Source organism: Epinephelus lanceolatus, chromosome 12, assembly GCF_041903045.1.
Source record: "Epinephelus lanceolatus isolate andai-2023 chromosome 12, ASM4190304v1, whole genome shotgun sequence".
Classification (NCBI taxonomy): Eukaryota; Metazoa; Chordata; class Actinopteri; order Perciformes; family Serranidae; genus Epinephelus; species Epinephelus lanceolatus.
In genome coordinates, this window is record NC_135745.1 from 18,513,614 (window position 1) to 18,531,432 (window position 17,819).

At 40.8% G+C, this 17,819-nt stretch overlaps 1 protein-coding gene across 1 annotated transcript; it reads right to left on the reverse strand.

Annotated features, from left to right (window-relative positions):
• Positions 1 to 8,810: 8,810 nt before the first annotated feature.
• On the reverse strand, positions 8,811 to 15,254 carry LOC117271610 (protein-lysine 6-oxidase-like). Its single transcript, XM_078173071.1, has 7 exons — positions 14,180 to 15,254; positions 13,671 to 13,779; positions 13,136 to 13,273; positions 12,788 to 12,944; positions 10,101 to 10,196; positions 9,888 to 10,003; positions 8,811 to 9,703 (listed from the first exon to the last, which is right to left on the reverse strand). The coding sequence occupies exons 1-7, from the start codon at positions 15,135 to 15,137 to the stop codon at positions 9,697 to 9,699; spliced, it is 1,581 nt and encodes a 526-aa protein (XP_078029197.1). The 5' UTR covers positions 15,138 to 15,254; the 3' UTR covers positions 8,811 to 9,696.
• Between the last annotated feature and the right edge of the window lie 2,565 nt (positions 15,255 to 17,819).

A 17,819-nucleotide genomic window follows, 5' to 3' on the forward strand; every position in this document is an offset into this window, starting at 1 on the left:
TGTGGTTGTTTTAAAATAGAAATACTAATATATTCTGGTAAAACTGAAATTAAAGTTATAGCCTATTGAAATGTTCAAGAATGACCTGAACCAGTAATATTGAAGTCATTTTTAAACATGAATATGGAAGGCATAATATCACATTTAATTTCCATTCATCCATCATCCGTTTTTATCCACTTATCCGGGGCTGGGTTGCGGGGGCAGCAGGCTGAGCAAGGTACTCTAGACGTTCCTCTCCCTGGGAAAATTTTCCAGCTCCTCTTGAGGCATTCTCAGGCCAGATGAGATATATAATCCCTCCAGCGTGTTCTGGTTCTACCCTGGGGTCTTTCACCAATTGGATGTGCCCAGAAAACGTTTAATAGGAGGTGCCCAGAAGGCAAAAAAGATGAACATGGAGCTGGTGCCCTGTGAGACCACAATATGTATTGGTGGGCCTCAGGGTTTGGTGCAATTTCAGCTGGGCAGCTGAAGAGGGTGGGAACCTACTAGGCATGCTGACCCCTGGCATTTTATTTATGGTATCTAAATGCACAGCTGTTTTGCGCTGTGTTGGAACTTCAGGACATATAAAATAAGTTGGGATATATATACATTTTACTTTACTTCATAAAATCATTTTTCAAAAAAGTTTCTTAGTTATGCAATGCTTCCACCAACATCCAACATTCTTTCCAATGTGCAGATGATCTCCTCGCTACCTAATGTCTCTCCATCTGCTTACATTAATTTATTAACAGTTAAATTAATGTTGAAAATGTTCAAAGAGAGAATTTTATAGTTTTTTCTTTTGGTTACTAGTCAAACATTTTTGGAGGTTGATGCACTGGTGGACGATTTGAACTCTTGATCTCGACATTTCTGAAACATAGCTGCAGAGCTGCCCAAAACTATTCACTTCAAGTACTTTTAAACACAGAAAAGTAGCATGTCGTCACATTTGAGAAGCTGGAATCACAGAATGTTTGCTATTTTTGCTAAATAAATGCCATTAGTGATTGTTCTTAAGAGTGCAGCATTGAATCTCCTGAATTCTGTGTTTTCTTGCTGGAGCAAAGACTGCATATTTTAAGAGTTTAGTCATGAACTGCATCAGAATATTTTCCGTATTCCAGATACAACATCACTGCTTGCTATTCATTGGAGAGGTCTGTTTTGGCAGTGAGATAAAAGTTTGGTCTTTAAAAGGCCTTTCTTTCAACTCTATTTGACCACAATCTAACTTTTAAAACAAATATCTTGTTCAGAACGCTGTACGTTAAAGTTGAAGTTAAAATCACAAAACAACCATCAATCCTCAGAGCGATCACTTTAAGGTCTGCAGTCCTGGATCTCAGATAATGTCTGCTGCACCTAAAGCCTAATAGACTTTGAGAAAGGCCATGTTTTGGCCTGCTGTCCAAGTCTGAGCCTTTCAGCATACCCTGTCTATGAATCTTGTCAGACAGAAGACACACTGGCTGAGCTGTCGGCCATGCTGGCTTTGTAAATACTGGAGTGCCTCTGGAATTTCAGACAGATATTTAGACCAAGAACAACAAGGACTTTTAGAACTACCACCTCCTGATCCTCTCATCCACCCAAACATAATACAAGAGTAGGATGCTGTTAATACCACAAGTGTTCAATGCTTGTCCAGAAGAGTATTGTTTCCTGTCTGTCTGTTTCTACTCTGGAGGGAAAACCACAGCATGCTGAACAACTGCAGTCTGAGAGGCTGCAGCCTAATCCTGAACAGCAACTAGGTGCTAACAGGTCCACCCAGCCTACAAAAAAACTCAGCAAGCCACAGACGAGGCCTTAAGGTTATAAACCAAGGGGTTATATCCGGGTCTGAAAAGTGATGCCAATGCAGACCTGTCTTTAACCTGCATTCTTTGTAATGGCCAGCAGGGGGCGACTCCACTGGTTGCAAAAACATACTGATTGTATAGAATTCTATGCAAATATGACACTACTTCTCATTTGATTTATTACTTAAGTAAACATTTTCTTAATAATTTAAGGGCTCAATTACTACTTTCAAGTCAGTTTTTCATTTAGTAAATTATTGTCCAATTCAGACCGTAAGGCAGGGTATGCTTTGGGGCGCAGCTGAGAGATTTTCACAGCAACCTGTCAATAGTGTCCTTGGGATCCACCCTTTCGTCCAAATATGGTCACCTCTAGCTCCAAAATTCCAAGATTGTGACAGACAAATTGCCAAACTGGAGGCTTCAAAAACAACAGTTCACAAACACCTGACACCAGAAGCCGCCTTTTGCAGCAGTATGATACACCGCTGGGTGGTGTCAGTTTGTAATGCGGCTAGATGTTACCTTTCATGGTTTTAGGATACAACGCTGGTTGGCCAGATGACACCTATTGTGGCAGTATGATATGCAGACAGGCAATGTCAGTTCATACTTTGGCCGGATGGCACCGGTGGTGGTGGTATGATACGCCTCTAGATGGCTTCAAGTCAAAACGCTGATGTTAATGACTTAATATAATAATAATGAGTAGAAAAGTCCCAACAAGGCAGATGAGAGAGGTGGTGAATGGGTCCAGCAAACATCAGACTTACACTTAGGAACACGATGTTTGCTTCCAATATGAATGTTGAATCAAACCTAGATTATTTTTTCTAAACCTAACCATGAGCTTTTGTTGACGTCCCAGCATAGGAAGCGGTGCCCCGAAGGAGGATACCTAATGCATAATATGTAGATGTGAAAGGCCACTAACAAAGCAGTGATATGTGATGACTTGGGATGAGAACATGTTGGGTAGCCATTCCCGTTATTTTTATACAGTCTATAGTGGTGACATGCAGTTCTAATTGATTACATAAAAATAGAAATTTGGTGTATTTTAGTGACTGGAAAAACACAGAAATCAAATTGTGATTACAGATTAAGTTTTAATAGGTACCCTACATACTGATAAATTGTCCAAGCCAGTAAATCGGCTGATAATTATTGTAGATATATCAATATCAACATGTTGGTGTATATATTGATGTACATGTGTATATGCATGGATAGATTACCAAATGGGCCAACCAGGCACAAGCCCAGGGCCCCAAAGTGTCAGGGGGCCCCCTAGCCTTCATCTGAACTGTCACTCAAACTATCAACCAAGGAAGAGATTCAAAATTATGACAAAGAGACATAAAAAGACCACAAAGAGATGCCAAGGAACTGCAAAGAGACACAAAATAATTACAAAAAGAGGCAAGGGTCCCATTGTTTTATAATCCACCCATGTGTACATGCCAACCTCAAGTTTAAGCTTGTTTAGAAACAGTGTCTAAACTATCTCATTTGTCCACCAATAAGCATACACTAATTCCATTGTTAGAGAGCAACTTATCACCAGCCTGAAAAACAATGTTTCACTTTGCTTGGCCCTCTTTGGTATAAAGATTCAAGCATTGTTTCAGTCAAAAGGGTGATCTGTTGTACCCACAACCACACCCAACAGTGATGTCAAGGGGTACAGAAGTCCCCCTAAAAAACAACAAACAAACAAAAAACTGAAGGGATAGTCTACTTTTCAAAAATGTGTCTGTCGACTTTTCAAAAATGTGTCTATATGTGTTTATACTTACTTATCAACTTTATGTTTTGATTTGTAATACTTTTGTGTCACAGTCAGGATGAAGGTAAATTTAAAGGTCAGGGACGAGTTAACAGGTTGGCAACAGGAAGGCAGTCCAATCAGTCAAACAGATCCAAGAGGGCACAGCTGGTGAGCAGGGGTCTCATTTATAAACATTGCGTACACACAAAACAAGGCCCAAAAGAGGCATACGCCACTTCCCACGCAAAAGTTGTGATCTATAACAACAGACTTGATGGGAGAAACTTTGACCCTTGCTTATGAACATTTTGGTGATGGGAAATTGGTGATGCAGATGATGAGGTGGAGGCCTGGTTGTAGACATTGTCAAATTTTTTTGGGCATTTTTTGCTTTTGTCAACATGTACATTTTTAGTATGGATCCTATGCATTGTTTTATAAATGAGACCCCAGGTCAGGAGCAAGCAACAGGTCATAATCCAGGAACAGGTGACAAAGAACCGATTCAGGGACAGGTTCAGGTGGCTGGAAAGCAAAGGCATGAGCTACACTGGTGATCTGGCAGGGAGCAAGTGGAGATGGGCCGGTGTACTGCAAGGCTGATGAGAGGAAATGGGGAGCAGGTGAGGTGGGTGGGGAAGGTCAGGTGATTGAAAAGGTGGGAAAGGGGATGTTGCAGGGCAGGAGGGGGCAGGGACATCAGAGCAGACAGCAGGATAAATACAAGAAAGTGGCTAGAGTTGTGATATTTATATACATTGCTTAATGCTGCGTAACAGTCAGAGTCAGAGACTGGAATTTCCAACTTCTGACCTCCAAGCATTCAAGGTGCACAACCCCAAATGGCTGACTGTGACAAACCAATGTTTCTTTGGCGAGTGTAGCTAGACACAATTAAACTTTTAGCAGTGCAGCCTCCTGGCATATATAAACCAAACCTTGTCAAACTGTACCCAGCTACCTGATGTGATTGGCAACATATTTAGGCATCAATTTACATACAGTTTTTATCAATTTAATTAAATACAGGCAAATACGTTGCTTTTTAGTCGATGGTTTACCATTTACCACGGGTGATGACATTGTAGATTGACGTCAGACAACTTCTTCTTCATAGATTCAGGGTAGATGGATTTACCCAAAGTTTACGAGAAAGAACTGACTTTTACTGGCATTTCATTGCACTTTTTGTAGTAGGGGGTCAGAAATTTCAGTTTTCTGGAACACAGCATTAGTCCTATGATAGATTATCTTTGATTTCATAATTACAAAGTGTTTGACAAAAGTAATTTAATGACAATAAAAAGTGACAGTATCAAGATAAATACCATAGCAAGTGAAAATTAAGACGTAGACCCAGGGATAAAAGATAAAATTAGGTCCCCTGAAAATAAAAGTACTTTTTTTGCATACTCCACAGGATGTGTTTGAATGTAATTACCTTAAATAATAGTCAGTGCTGTGTATGATGACAATAATTTATATGTGACTGTTTATAAACTTTGATAAACTGTTTCAAAACTATATATTATTAGATGATGATCTATCTGACTATCTGTTTTAGTTTTAACAGTAAGTCATCCGAGTGTTTTCCCTTTAAACAGAACACTGTTTATTATCAATTAGGGATTTTGTTTCTGCAGTCAACAAAACCCCAGTTTTTTAAAGACAGTTAAACAAGGAATTCATTTTTTGAAAAATCCTTTTCTCACAGTGTTTGATGCCAGAAAATGAGAAGCTCACAATCAAAACAATTTTGCCATCTCCATTACATCCGGAGGCTTCCGTCTGGCATTTTAAAGCGAACAAAACAGATTGCTTCACAGAAAAATTTACACAAGTGTTTGAAGTAAGAGATGAAGAGCTTACAGACAGACTGTACAGTGGATCAACAATCAAAGAATAGCAAATCCTTTGAGCCATCCCTCCAAATACCACCCAAGTCACAATACCACCCAGCTTGAAAGAGAAACACAATTCATCATCAGTCCCACTCGTAGATGACTCCTCTGTGTTTTGTTTCAGCGTGCAATGTAGTTTTCACTCTAAATTTACGCACTGTGTCTGCACGTTGTGTAAGTGACCCCTGGGTGAGGAAGTAGCCCAGTATGTCTGCGCTACACACCCTCTCTGGTCTACGGCTGACCTCAGCGCTGTTCTTAATCTCAACGGGATGACAGAATTGCTGAGGAATTTCTCTGCTCCGTGCCTAAACCAACCTGTCAAGATGCTCTTTTTTAGGCTGAGCACGTTCCTCTGTTACGTCCCCACCGGCTCTCACGTGGCCTTTGTTGAAATATGACCTGCAAATACCAAACCCTGGCCTTAGTAACCTCTCCAAACACTGCCCACCTACGTGCAGATGCATCCGGAAAATGTCTCTCCTTGCCACAGTTTGTTCAGTGTAGGCTAAGGGCAGATGGCAAAACCCATTCCCTCCTCACCTCACCTACCTGTACGCTGGATTGTGTTTGTTGAAGCCAAAGGAGAGGTGCCAGCCTGCCTTATTTTTTTGGCCTTTGCCAGGACCATGCTGTGCTTGGGTAAGGTCAACAAGAGACTCCATCCAGATGTTGGTGTGAAGCTCCACAGCTGAGCAAACAGTCGGTGTCTTCTCTACAGCATGACATGTTTAAAATGACATGCTGGTCCAAAAAGTCGGAGACCAGCTGAGTTCTGAGGAGCGCAGTCAGCCAAACACTCATCACCTGATCGGCTTGTTAGAACAGCTTAAAGTTCAACGTCCCTTGAATTTTTATTGGCTCTGGGGATGGTAGTGCTGGTCTGAATTTTAAGTGAGTAAAAAAAAAAAAAAAAAAATCATCAAAAGGGTGAAAAGTCTGTAAAAAATGGTAGCTTAATGCCAAACAGCGGAACAAACAGAAATTCTACAGAACTGTTGATTTCATACAGCTGGTACTGACTTTAATGAAAGAGATATTTTTTGGTAATGGTAATGTCTGTCTGTAATTCAATACACCACTTTGGTCCAGACTCAAATATCTCAACCGCTATTTTCATGAAGTTTTCTACAAACATTCACACTCCCCAGAGGATGAAGCCTTTGTTTTTTAGTTAGATGTCTTGACACATACTAGACGGATGACCAAGCAATCTGGCACACATACTAATGGTGATTACTGGTGATCCATCTGGCACCATCATCAGAACAAAATTTTAACATGTCCAATATTTTGATTTATGACCAAATACCTGCAAAACTAATATCATTCTCATTGGCCTGAGCTGTACTTCAACATGCTAAATTAAGATGTGAACATGGTAAAAAAGTGTATATGCTCAGCATCAGCGTAACACTGTGAGTGTGTTAGCTAAGTTGCTATTTTTAGCATTTAGCTCAAAGCACTGCTGCGTCTAATGCTGTGCTCATGGATGTATAAAGAGACCTGGATACAGGACATGTTTATTCCGATGAAGTTGCTCGTAAAGGCAAAAAAGTTCAACTGTTGCCCAGATGATTGGCGTTGATTTTGCATGTTGAGGACCATAAAGCAGACACACTAGAGGCTTCAGCCGGGTACTTCCAGTCTAGCTCTCTGCTAACTTGAATGGGAATTATGTGACTAAATTTTGCGGCTTTTTTTTTTTTTTTTTTTAAATATATCTGCTGTTTCACAAATGTCTCTTTCCCAATGTAAATCAATTCAGAAAGTCATTTTGGGTCACATAGCATCATATAATGGAGGTAATTACTCTGTTGGCCACCACGAAAATTAGCTTCAAAGCCCTGCACACCGCCTAGAGGCCTTGTTGTGGTATATTTACCTTGGAAGTCAGAGCTGGGAAAGACATTACACCCAAATGTACCGTGTTCCAGTGCAAGTCGGAAAACTAAGACAATACCAGCTCTACTACTGTTGATGAGCATAGCAGCCATCTTGGATTTTAAGGTCAGGGCTGGTGAGATTCTTCCAACCTTTGGAAATCCGACTTCGGCAGACGTTCCAGTTGAAATTTGCAGCTTAGAAATTCCTGCTTTGCAGCTCAAATGGGATGCACCTTGAGTACGACCTCACATTGCCTCTTGCACGGCGGCAGACTCTTAAATGTTTACTTCTGCTCAGTTTTAGACTTCAGCCCTCCGCTACAACGACCCTTTGCTGAAATAGCCACCCTGTAAATATTGTCCTGAAAATTCACAGACAGACAAGAATGGAGTCGACTCAATGGGAGTCACGGGGATTTTCCAGACACTTTCAATAACATAGACAATCTACTCTGGCAGGGGCGCACCTTGGTGACTTCCAACGTAAACCATTTCAATTGCGCTTAATCTCCCCGGTTCACTGGTTTCTTAAGCTGAGTCTGAGCTCTGTATTGTTGTAAATACCCAACATCTGTACATTTAACAGTGCATACATTGTCTGGAACCTGCATGTTTTCCAGCACATCATTCAAAACCGTTTCATGATATATAAAGCTTGTTTGAGGGAGTGATTTGCTGGAGGTAAAAACATCTTTGAATCAGGTGAAGCACTGCCCACTGCAGAGAGAATGCAATCTACAGTTTAGTGTTAACCCTGTCAATTTTTTTTCTGTTTGAAACAGTCTAGTGCCTCCTGCAAAAACACATTCGTCCTTGTTAAAAACATCTTTGGATGACTTGCTGGAGATATTCTCCGGCGGGTTGCCTCAATCCTCCCACTCAGACAAAATATCCCAGTGCAATTAAAACGGCTGTCGTCTTAGACAATCCCCGCGGACATGAACGGAGCCATGATGCGATGAATTCTGGGCCAGGAAGGAGTCTTTCCAGCAGCTGGGAGAGACACTCTTTTTTACATGCACAAAGGAGGAGAGTGAGAAAAGGCTCTCATTCATGCTGCTCTGGCTGTGTTGTAGTAGATATGGCATGGCTGTATAAGATCCTGCAGCTTGTGTCTTCACAGAGGCCTGTCAGCAAACATGCTGCCAGCGTCTGCCTGCGGGCCTGTTTGTCTCTGAGGCCACGATCTGCACGCATCACTCAAAGTAAAGCTCCTCCATTCAACAGAATGAGGATGAAATACTGATTCAGTCCTGCACCACGCTGTGATTACTTTCTCTGAACAAGCCGCTTTTGTGCACCTACGATTCTGTATTTAAAACTGATAAAAGAATCTACTTTTAATGGTCCTTGGTATTTTCATGATAAAACGTGGTCTTGAAGCTACCATCCAGAGAAAATCTTTAGAGATCAAAAGATAAACTGGAACCTTTGGTGAAAATAAAATTAAGAACTGTTGTAATCATAAACTCCTCTCTCCTCGCCATCTTTATTGCATTAACTTCAACATGCCAACAGAATATGAGGTTTTCAACAATATTTTAGCAATATTAACACTTTTACTTTACAGTTTTCCAAATTTTTCATTCATTCAGTTATACACATGCACACGTTCAGAAAACATACTTTGACATACTATGTAATGAAAATGAGATATTGGCAACTTGCTTATGTGTCCACTAAGTGGTTACAGAGCAGATGACTTCCTGTATTTTTCTTATAACTCAACAGATCCTATGAAAAGATCAAAACCAGATACCGGAAACTATATATTTATGATCTATTGTGAAAGATCTGTGTCTTCAGTAGGGACTAAGAGCCCAAAATTGGGTACAGAAGTCAAAAGTATTATGAGATTGACCAACATGTTGTTGGTTCTGGTCTTGTATAAGATTTGTTGACAATAACAAAAACACATAAGATGTTATCTTTTAAATCAAACTGTAAAAACGAATCATGTGCACATAACAGTAACACAAAGCAGTAGAACAAGACGACACGTGGCAACAAAACACACATTTCAAGCAATAAACCAGCATTCAAGAAATAAATGAACACAGTACTTATATTTGTAAAGGCAAAAAAAAAAGAAATCTCTTTGTTATGAATTAAGGCACATTTGTAAAAATTCAACAATCAAGTAAATCTGAGGATCTCACTAGTTTAAAGTATAAAGTACGTGTAAACGTTTGCATTTATTTCCAGTAAATGCAACACAAGACTGTAGCACTTACAACTAAATAATTGCACTTGTTGGTAGTCATAGAGTCGATGTAGCTGTACAGTACAGGGAGAGATGTTTGCTGCAAAACTCCTACAGATAGTACTGGAAAAGGGAGATTTCAACTCCTGGAAAAGGGAAGAAAATAAGATATTTAGATAAAGGCATCAAAACTGTAAACACACAAGAGTTGATACAGTGTAGCTCATTTGTCATCTGACCATTTTGGCCTTTTTTCTAATGTATTTTGAATCGTATAACAATTCTAAGTTTATGGAGCATTCATGTTTAACAGAAACATTCGTTCAGTACCTTGATACTCGACAGTTGCGTGTCTGAACATAAATTCCTGTGTATGTGATATCACATCTCACTATGTTGTTGGTGAAGTCTGACTCCAGGACATGGAAATTAGGGTTTACAGTAACCTGGGTAAAAAGACAAAAATAAAAGGTTATTTATTTAAATAAATCTCCATTATGAAAAATAAAACAGCTGATATAAAACTAATGTGACAGGTTTTACCTTCAAGATATAGTTTCCTGGAGGTACGTCAGTGATGTCGATCCACTGACAGTCGATGTTGGCAGCGTACGTGTCATGACATCCTGGACTTAAACCCTGAGAACACAACCCCCAAACATTCCCCCAGTGCGGTTTAAAGCTTTTTCTCAGACTCTTCAAATTACTTTGACTACTTTTTTCCTAAAAGTGCTGCAAATGAAACAGATTTGAGTTTTACTTATACAAACAGTTCATTGGAAGCAAAGCTGTTACAAGAAACCAGTGCTAAGCGCTGCAAAGCCAGAATCACAGGGCCCAGACAACAGATATAATAAATATTCCCAAGTCCTCAGGATGTTTTCTTTTATTGGCGTACAATGGAGTTTTACTTAGATAAACATTTCTCAGAAGTGGATTTGGAAGATTTGCAAAATAACCCTCCAAAACAAAAGTAACTGTGCAGCTCAGATCCTTCCTACCTACACACTGTTCTGTTTGATTAAAGAAAATGAAATAGAAAAAAATACACACCAAATATGATGCTAATCTACCGTATCTACTGGCATGCAAAGTGCCCCAGAAGGGTTAAGCACTAAATCCCGGTAATGTAATTGGAAGTTCCGTTCTTCCCAGTAATATTTTTCCAGTGAAGAGTTTCACCAGATTTCCTAATTTGTCATTTAAAGGGGCACTCCGCCAATCTTACATGTTAAGGTCAATTTATTAGTCACAGGGAGTGTGACACTACAAACCGTTGTATAATGTCTTCTGTGGCTCAGGAGGAGGTTGGACGAGTCTTAAAAATATGACTCTGTGTTTAATATGTAAGATGTGGGCGTTAACTAAGCGTGGAAAGGTCTAATGAAAGACATTTTAGTTGTATTACAGAAAGTGTCGTATGCAGGGTTTTGGATCTTCACCCATACAAAAGACCACAAATAAGGATCTCTAAGGCCTCTTTTGCCGATAATGACTTTGACATTTTAATTAAAAAAATCTCTGATCTTTGTTGAGAACTTGTTGACACCTTAACAGTTTAACCTTAACCCACGCTACATAATAAAGGTCTCTTACTGTATATGTCCCTTCTCAAATTTACAACTTCTGTTCACCAGACCAAACCTCAAGACTGACTAACTCCAGCCCTGATTTGGGACCATCATACCATCATACTTCTGTCACAGTTCTGGATGGTCATTTCCTACGGCAGTTCAGACCCCATGCATTTCTCTGAAAATCTTGGGGCATTCTCGGAACCCATCGGCTGCATTCGGTGTCTGACTTCCGGCAGACGGTGATACAGCCTCTGGGGGCAGACCCCCGATTTTTTGGCATTCCGGTTTGATTTGGGCGGAGGAGACGAATTTCCGTTTCCGACTTCCATTTATATATAAGTAAATATGCTGAACCACTGTGATGGATTCAGAGTTTGCAGTGACTCCAATTATGTTCTGCCTCATTAGTTCACCGCACGGACCATTTAACCTGGCAACAACTGCAGCCGGCTCAAACGTGATTGGTCAACATCACGCGGACTACAAACAGCCTACCACCGGAAACCGGGGCTCTTCCGCTTTTCTTCCGGAGGCAAGATCTCTGGGGTTTGCCTACAGACTCTACATTCACTGAATGAGAGTCTGTATATAGAGACTAATCTTGGGGTAACACACCAAAACTAAAAGCCACCCCTGGCCACCTCTTGGTAGCACCACTGCTCCTGGATATTTCCATGTAAGTTGACTCATAAGGTGCGAGCACACAACCAAGACCAAGAACAGATATAACTATACCATTCAGTTAATCTTAAACCAATTCAAATCATTGCAGTGAATCGTGTTTCTTTCTCACCCCATACATTGTTGAAAAGATTGCCCTCTGTCTGGTGAACTTGTATTTTCAACATTCTTCCTGTAATGCATTTTATGAGCTGCTTAGTGACTGAAATGTCCAATTTTCATGAGATCAGAACTGATTCTGGATCAAGGCTAGATACCTTACAGGCAAATACTAAACTTTGGAGGACTGACCAACTTCCGGGCCTTAGTACCATATAATCATATAACACGAATGTCTCATTCCAGTGGGATATTTTAAACTTCTAACTAAATCATACTTAGAGATGTCTGTGACTATGTGATTGTTTTGGATTCCTCATTCCCTCAGGTCTTGAGCTCAGTGAGATTACCTGAATACTTAACCTTCATCCTACCAACATATTTAACATACAAGGACTACCGACAAGAAAAAAAAGACTGTAAGAAACCCCCATCACAGCAAAATGTTAACTTATTTCTTCTCAAAACACTGTTAGTTTTGTGATTAATGTCATCTGGAGTTAAGTTAGTTGACTTTGAACAACATCTTACCTCAGGAAGAGCATTATTTAGGGTTCTCAACAAAGCATACGAGGACACATGACAAACATGAACTCAATAAATTGTTCCATCTATTAAAACTGCATAGGCAGAATTGGGTGCTTTTGATCCCAATACATTGGTACTTTCTAAAGGTACGAGTTAAACAGAAACAGAAAACAATGACATGAAGTCATTGGGAACAAACTGAATGACCAAAGCATGAAAAGTTGGATTGGTAGAATCAATCACCTGTGAGAGATGACAAAAAATATACCTCTGGGGTCTGGGTACCCAAGTCAGAAGGATGAGAGCTTAAAATGTCATACAACATACTGTATAAGTGTGTTTTACCTGTGTATGAGACGTACAGGCGTAGCGTCGCCTGAATCCAGGATCACAGCCAGTGTCCTCAAGGCAAAAACTGGCCTTGTGTCCCTCGGCCACTTTACGTCCAGTGACGACATCCAGCAGGTCGTAGTTACTGAAGGCGTCCATGCTGTGATAGTGTCTGGGGGAGCGGCAGAATATATTAGAAATTATGAGATGTGGTGCCAACAAGGTTCAGGAATGAGGCCACATTTATATCTTCTTGAGTGAATTTCAAGGGTGTGGTGTTTTTATCAGAGCTTAAAGGAGCTGTGCTATTCATAACATTTAAGTGATGAAAGGTCATTTCACTTTCATTCTGAGTGAACTCACTGGTGACAGCTGTGCCAGTCCCACTGATATCTCGGCTTGACAGGAAGGAAGTCAGTGGTCCCTTGGTTCTTCACTTTCTGGGGGAACCGCAGGAGGACCCTGAAGTCGATGTCTCTCACGGCGGGTCCATATGCCGACCTTGAATGGATCACAGGGGAAACGTGTGTTGGAAAGTGCTACTGGCTGAGCTCCCGGGGGCTTGCTTTCAGAGTGCAAATGGTTTGTTCCATTGTGCTTAATGCTTTTGGGAAAACCAACCCAGAACATTTATGTCTTGGCAGAACATCATGTTGGAGGATCACTGCTCCATAATAACATCAAACAGTTTTTGTAACTCTATCAACAGAACAGTTGTCATGCCACATACCGATGTAATTAAAAGTTGACCTTAAACAACCAAAAGTTGTGCTTTATCAAGTCACATGAACCTTCAACAAGCAGTTAAAACAAAGGAAATACCTGTGTGTTGAGTGTGTGTGTCTGCGTGTCTGCTTCAGTGTCTAGGAAGTGAATCACTTTTGGCACAACAGATTACCTGGCCAGACAGTTCTCCTCGGCTGCACAGCGGAGCGCAAACATCTGCATGCGGTGGATATAAGCACCTGCTTGGATGGCATATGGGTCTGGCACCAGGTCTGGCAGTCCTGGGAGAGGAGATTAAAGGGACAATCCAAGTTTTTCATTTTTTTAATATAATTCTGAGATTTTAATGTTGCCAGTTTCTTTGTACTGAGAACAATTCACAGAAACAGACGTTTTCAAGGCTGAAAATTAGAGCAGCTGTTTGTATTCGTTGGCATAATTCAAAGTGTTTTACATTCCTGAGCTGTCAGTCTGGGATCCAGAGCCCAAGTAAGATTTTTTTCGTTCTTGTCATTCAGTTTTTTTCCCTCTCAGTGAGTGAGACATGAGGCTCTGCAAACGGACATTGAAATAACCCTAAAACCAGCTGATTAAAAACGTAATGTTTGGTTTAAGATGATTTAAATCCAATCAATTTAAGTAGTAAAAGCTCATGGCGTGTAATTAGGACACTTAACTTACCATTTTGGAAATATCTTGTTCCGTATCCTGTGCCAGGCGGACGGCGCGTGCGTGCCACTGGCCTCCCTCTTGTAGGATAGGGGTTGTAGAAAACAGAATTCCTGTGGTTTTTTAACGGGTTTCGAGGGTCATCGTTAACCATGTCCTCTCCATGACTGTTTGCCTCGTTTGAACCATCCTCGTTACCTGCAGTGGATGTGGCAGCAGCCTCAGATTCCCTTTCCACTGTTACAGGATACGCTGAGATGGAGTGATCCGTCTGGGCGGGTTGCCTGGAGACAGACATCGCCTCTGGCACCGTGCGTAACTGTTGGTATTGCGCACCAGGCCCTGGTTCTCTTCCTCTGGTGTGCAGTGCAGTAGCATCCACACCGACACCTCCTCTCCTACCTGGGAAATCTGTAAATCTCCCCGGTGCAGAGGCGTTGTTTGTGTTGGTGTATTCAGGGTTAACGCGTCGTGCGCCTTGATAACCTACAGCTCCCGTTCCGTGAGGGCGCTCGGACTGTTGTCTGGCCCCTGAAGCACGACTATTAAAAGACGTATACTGTCTAACATCGCGTTCTGGTGCAATAGATCCTTGTCCGACACCTTGATCAGTCCTGACCTGTCTGGACTCAGCATATCCAGGTCTTACTAGCGTCGCTCCTCTGTGCGCTCCCGGCATCTGGCTCCTGGTGCCATCCCTCCTGCCGCTAACATAAACCCTCTGCTGGCCTCTGGAGCGAACCGGGGGCTGATACTCTGATCCAGTGCTCATTAAACTATAAACCTGCCCGTTGTTCTCCCACTGAATCCGGTGCCGCCAGGCGCCAGCTGTGCGCTGCTGTTGCCCAAAGATGAGGGGAAGTTGTCCATAGAGAAAGTATAGAAATAAGAGTGACCATTTTGCCATGGCAATAAAACTAGAAAAAAATAAATCTCTCCTGTAAATCAATAGTAAATCAGACTTTGACATGAATTGCGCGTACAGATGTTGCTTTGTGGAAAGTGGATCAAAAGCAGGGGTGCGCTCTCAATTCCAGCTCTTACACAGAACAACATATCAGTTCTCGGGAGGACTGACAAGTGGAGAGGAGAGGAGGGCTGCAGTCTTTTTCTCCGGCTCATTTATCGAATTCAGCCCAGTTTCTTACGCAAAGTCAAACTTTCTGGCGAGAGGATTTAACCCATGCCTTGCCATGGTTAAGCTCTGTTACACAAGTAGATACAAGGACGTTTGCTTGGTAAACTTTACGCACGGGTGTTAACTGAAGTCATCTACATGTTACCGTTCAGTCTGGTATTGTCAAGATCCAGTCAGCCAAGTAGAGTTAGAAACAAAGGTTATGTGTTTATGATATCATTTACACATGAATTCTTCTGCTGGAAACATAAACTTTGAAGAAAATTATGTTCTTCAGTGAGAATTGTTGCATTAAAAAGCCGATAGAAAACAAGTAATCTAAAATATTTTTGGAATTTTGCCACGCGCAATGAGTTTATCAAAATTAATAAACAGATATCAAACGGTAGTGTTTCTAAAACCACATCTAACAACTTTGGAGATGCTGCACTACATGGCTTCATGGCCTCGTGCAGGAAGGAACCTCCACCACACGGCGGCAGGATGCATCTGTGCGTCACCATCCCGCAGACACCGGTGCTCTCCAGGAGCCTGTTATCACCCTGAGAGAATCTGAAAGTCTGGTGACATGTTTTAATTGTTGATTATGGTTTGTGAATTTATATTGTGTTTTGAACATGTGCTGTTTGGTGTTCAAACAGTTCAAACATATTATAAATATTATTTTGGCTAAATGTCATGTTCATAGGAGCAAATTAAGTTAAGCCCCTGTTTTTTTTTTTTTTAACTCAACAATATATAGGCTACAAACAATGATTTCCTCGAACAGGTTGGAGGGAGAAGTTTCACACCACAGTGTAAAAGTTAAAGTTCTGCATTTAGCAAAAGTGCAAAAGTATTTACATCAAAATATACTTTAACTACCAAAAATGAATGTCTTCATTATGCAACATGTCTCATAGTAGAAAAAAATGATATTATTGGAATATAGTGATGTGTAAGCATTATTTATGTAAATCTATAACAAAGTTGAAAGTATGTGTTGATTTGGATTTTTTAGTGATAATTAGAATCTGTAAAGTAACTACTTAAGCTGTGAAGTAGACAGAGTGCAGCAGAAAGTACAATATTTGCTTCCAAGATGTTGCTGAGAAGATTAGTTAAAAAAAAGGAGTACAAGTACCAATTGCACATAAGTCCAGTACTTGTAAATCTACGTAGTTACATAGTTTTTTTATGTGTTTACTATGTGTTGATTCCCCCGTTTAACTCTCTTGCTTGAAGGAATACTTCACCCCCAAAATGACCATTTGTATATAAACTGCTGCAAATTTGTGAGGAAAACTTTGTTTTTCTGGCATCTCCACAGTGAATGAAGGATTCCAAAACTGATGAAATTCTTAATGATTTGAAGTCATTGATGGTCAATAAAAATGGTGCCATTTACTTTAGGCCATCTCTTTCATAGTGAGACGTATCAATGCTCTCTTCATAGCCAGGCTTTATTGACAAAAACAATAATTTTACCTCACTGACATGGGAGCTGCTGGTCTACCACTGCCTCGATCAGTTTGTTTGTTTTTTATGGTGATTAAAAGGGTTAGTTCAGATTTAGCAAAGTCACACAATAACACAAACAAAGTGCCATTCGAGGTAGACCAGCAGTTCCTGTGTTCAGTGAAGTAAAATGCCTTTTTTGTCAATGGAGTTTGGCTTTGTAGAGAGCATGTAAGTTTCTCTTTTAGTGCAGTCTCCTGTTGGAAAGGGCTGTCTGTTTGGCAAGTACTGAACATATGACTGGATAAGTGAGACTTGGATTATACTACACAAGTTGTGTCAGAGTTTATAAATTAATGTATTAAAATGAAATAGTTTTGCTGTTGGTAAATGTGCTCCCTTTTGCTTTCAATTCATCAAAAGTATTTTCTGTTTTTGGATTCTTCGTTCATCTGGAGGCACTGTGGCTTTTCCATAAAACTAAAGACTATTATTAATGCCACTATGATCTTGTCTTCAGGTAAGGTACTCAAGTTGCTTGATATGGGTCATAGATAGGACAGAATACATACACTGCCTCAGGCGGAGCTCAGTATATATCACCTGTCACATGAAGTGCCATGGTGCGTGTTTCCTCAGCCAAATAGGGCATCGGGATGGTGAGCCTGCATGCTTTTCTATTCTTAGTCAGAGAAACCGTACACTGGTCCAAAGTCCAGCCCCACCCCGCTCCCTGCTGCGGTCCAGATTTATAAGAGCCACAGATCCTCGGCACTGGTTTGGCACAAGACTTCCCGAGCAGGACATGTAACCCACAAAATTTAGCCAGTAAGTATTAACATTGAATTGAGTCTGTCTTGTGTGTCTGACCTGAAAGTAAACAAATCACAACAAATGTTGCCACAAAAACTTATCTTGACTGTAAACTACGAGTGCTTGTAAATAAAATAAAGTTGCTGGTTGTTTTCATGGTACACCTACAGCAGCAGGAGCAGCAGATCTTTCCCCGAGTGAAAGACTAATTCTTTTACGCTTTGAATATATCTTATCCCACGAATCTAGGTGTCCAGGGCTTCT

Excerpts from the sequence above, each read along its gene's own strand:
- LOC117271610 (XM_078173071.1), bottom strand. The coding sequence starts at position 15,137 with ATGTCAAAGTCTGATTTACTATTGATTTACAGGAGAGATTTATTTTTT. Across the intron at positions 12,945-13,135 it reads GACTGGCACAGCTGTCACCA|ACACTATCACAGCATGGACG; the intron begins GTGAGTTCACTC and ends CCGCTCCCCCAG. Across the intron at positions 10,197-12,787 it reads CCTGTACGTCTCATACACAG|GGTTTAAGTCCAGGATGTCA; the intron begins GTAAAACACACT and ends TTGTGTTCTCAG.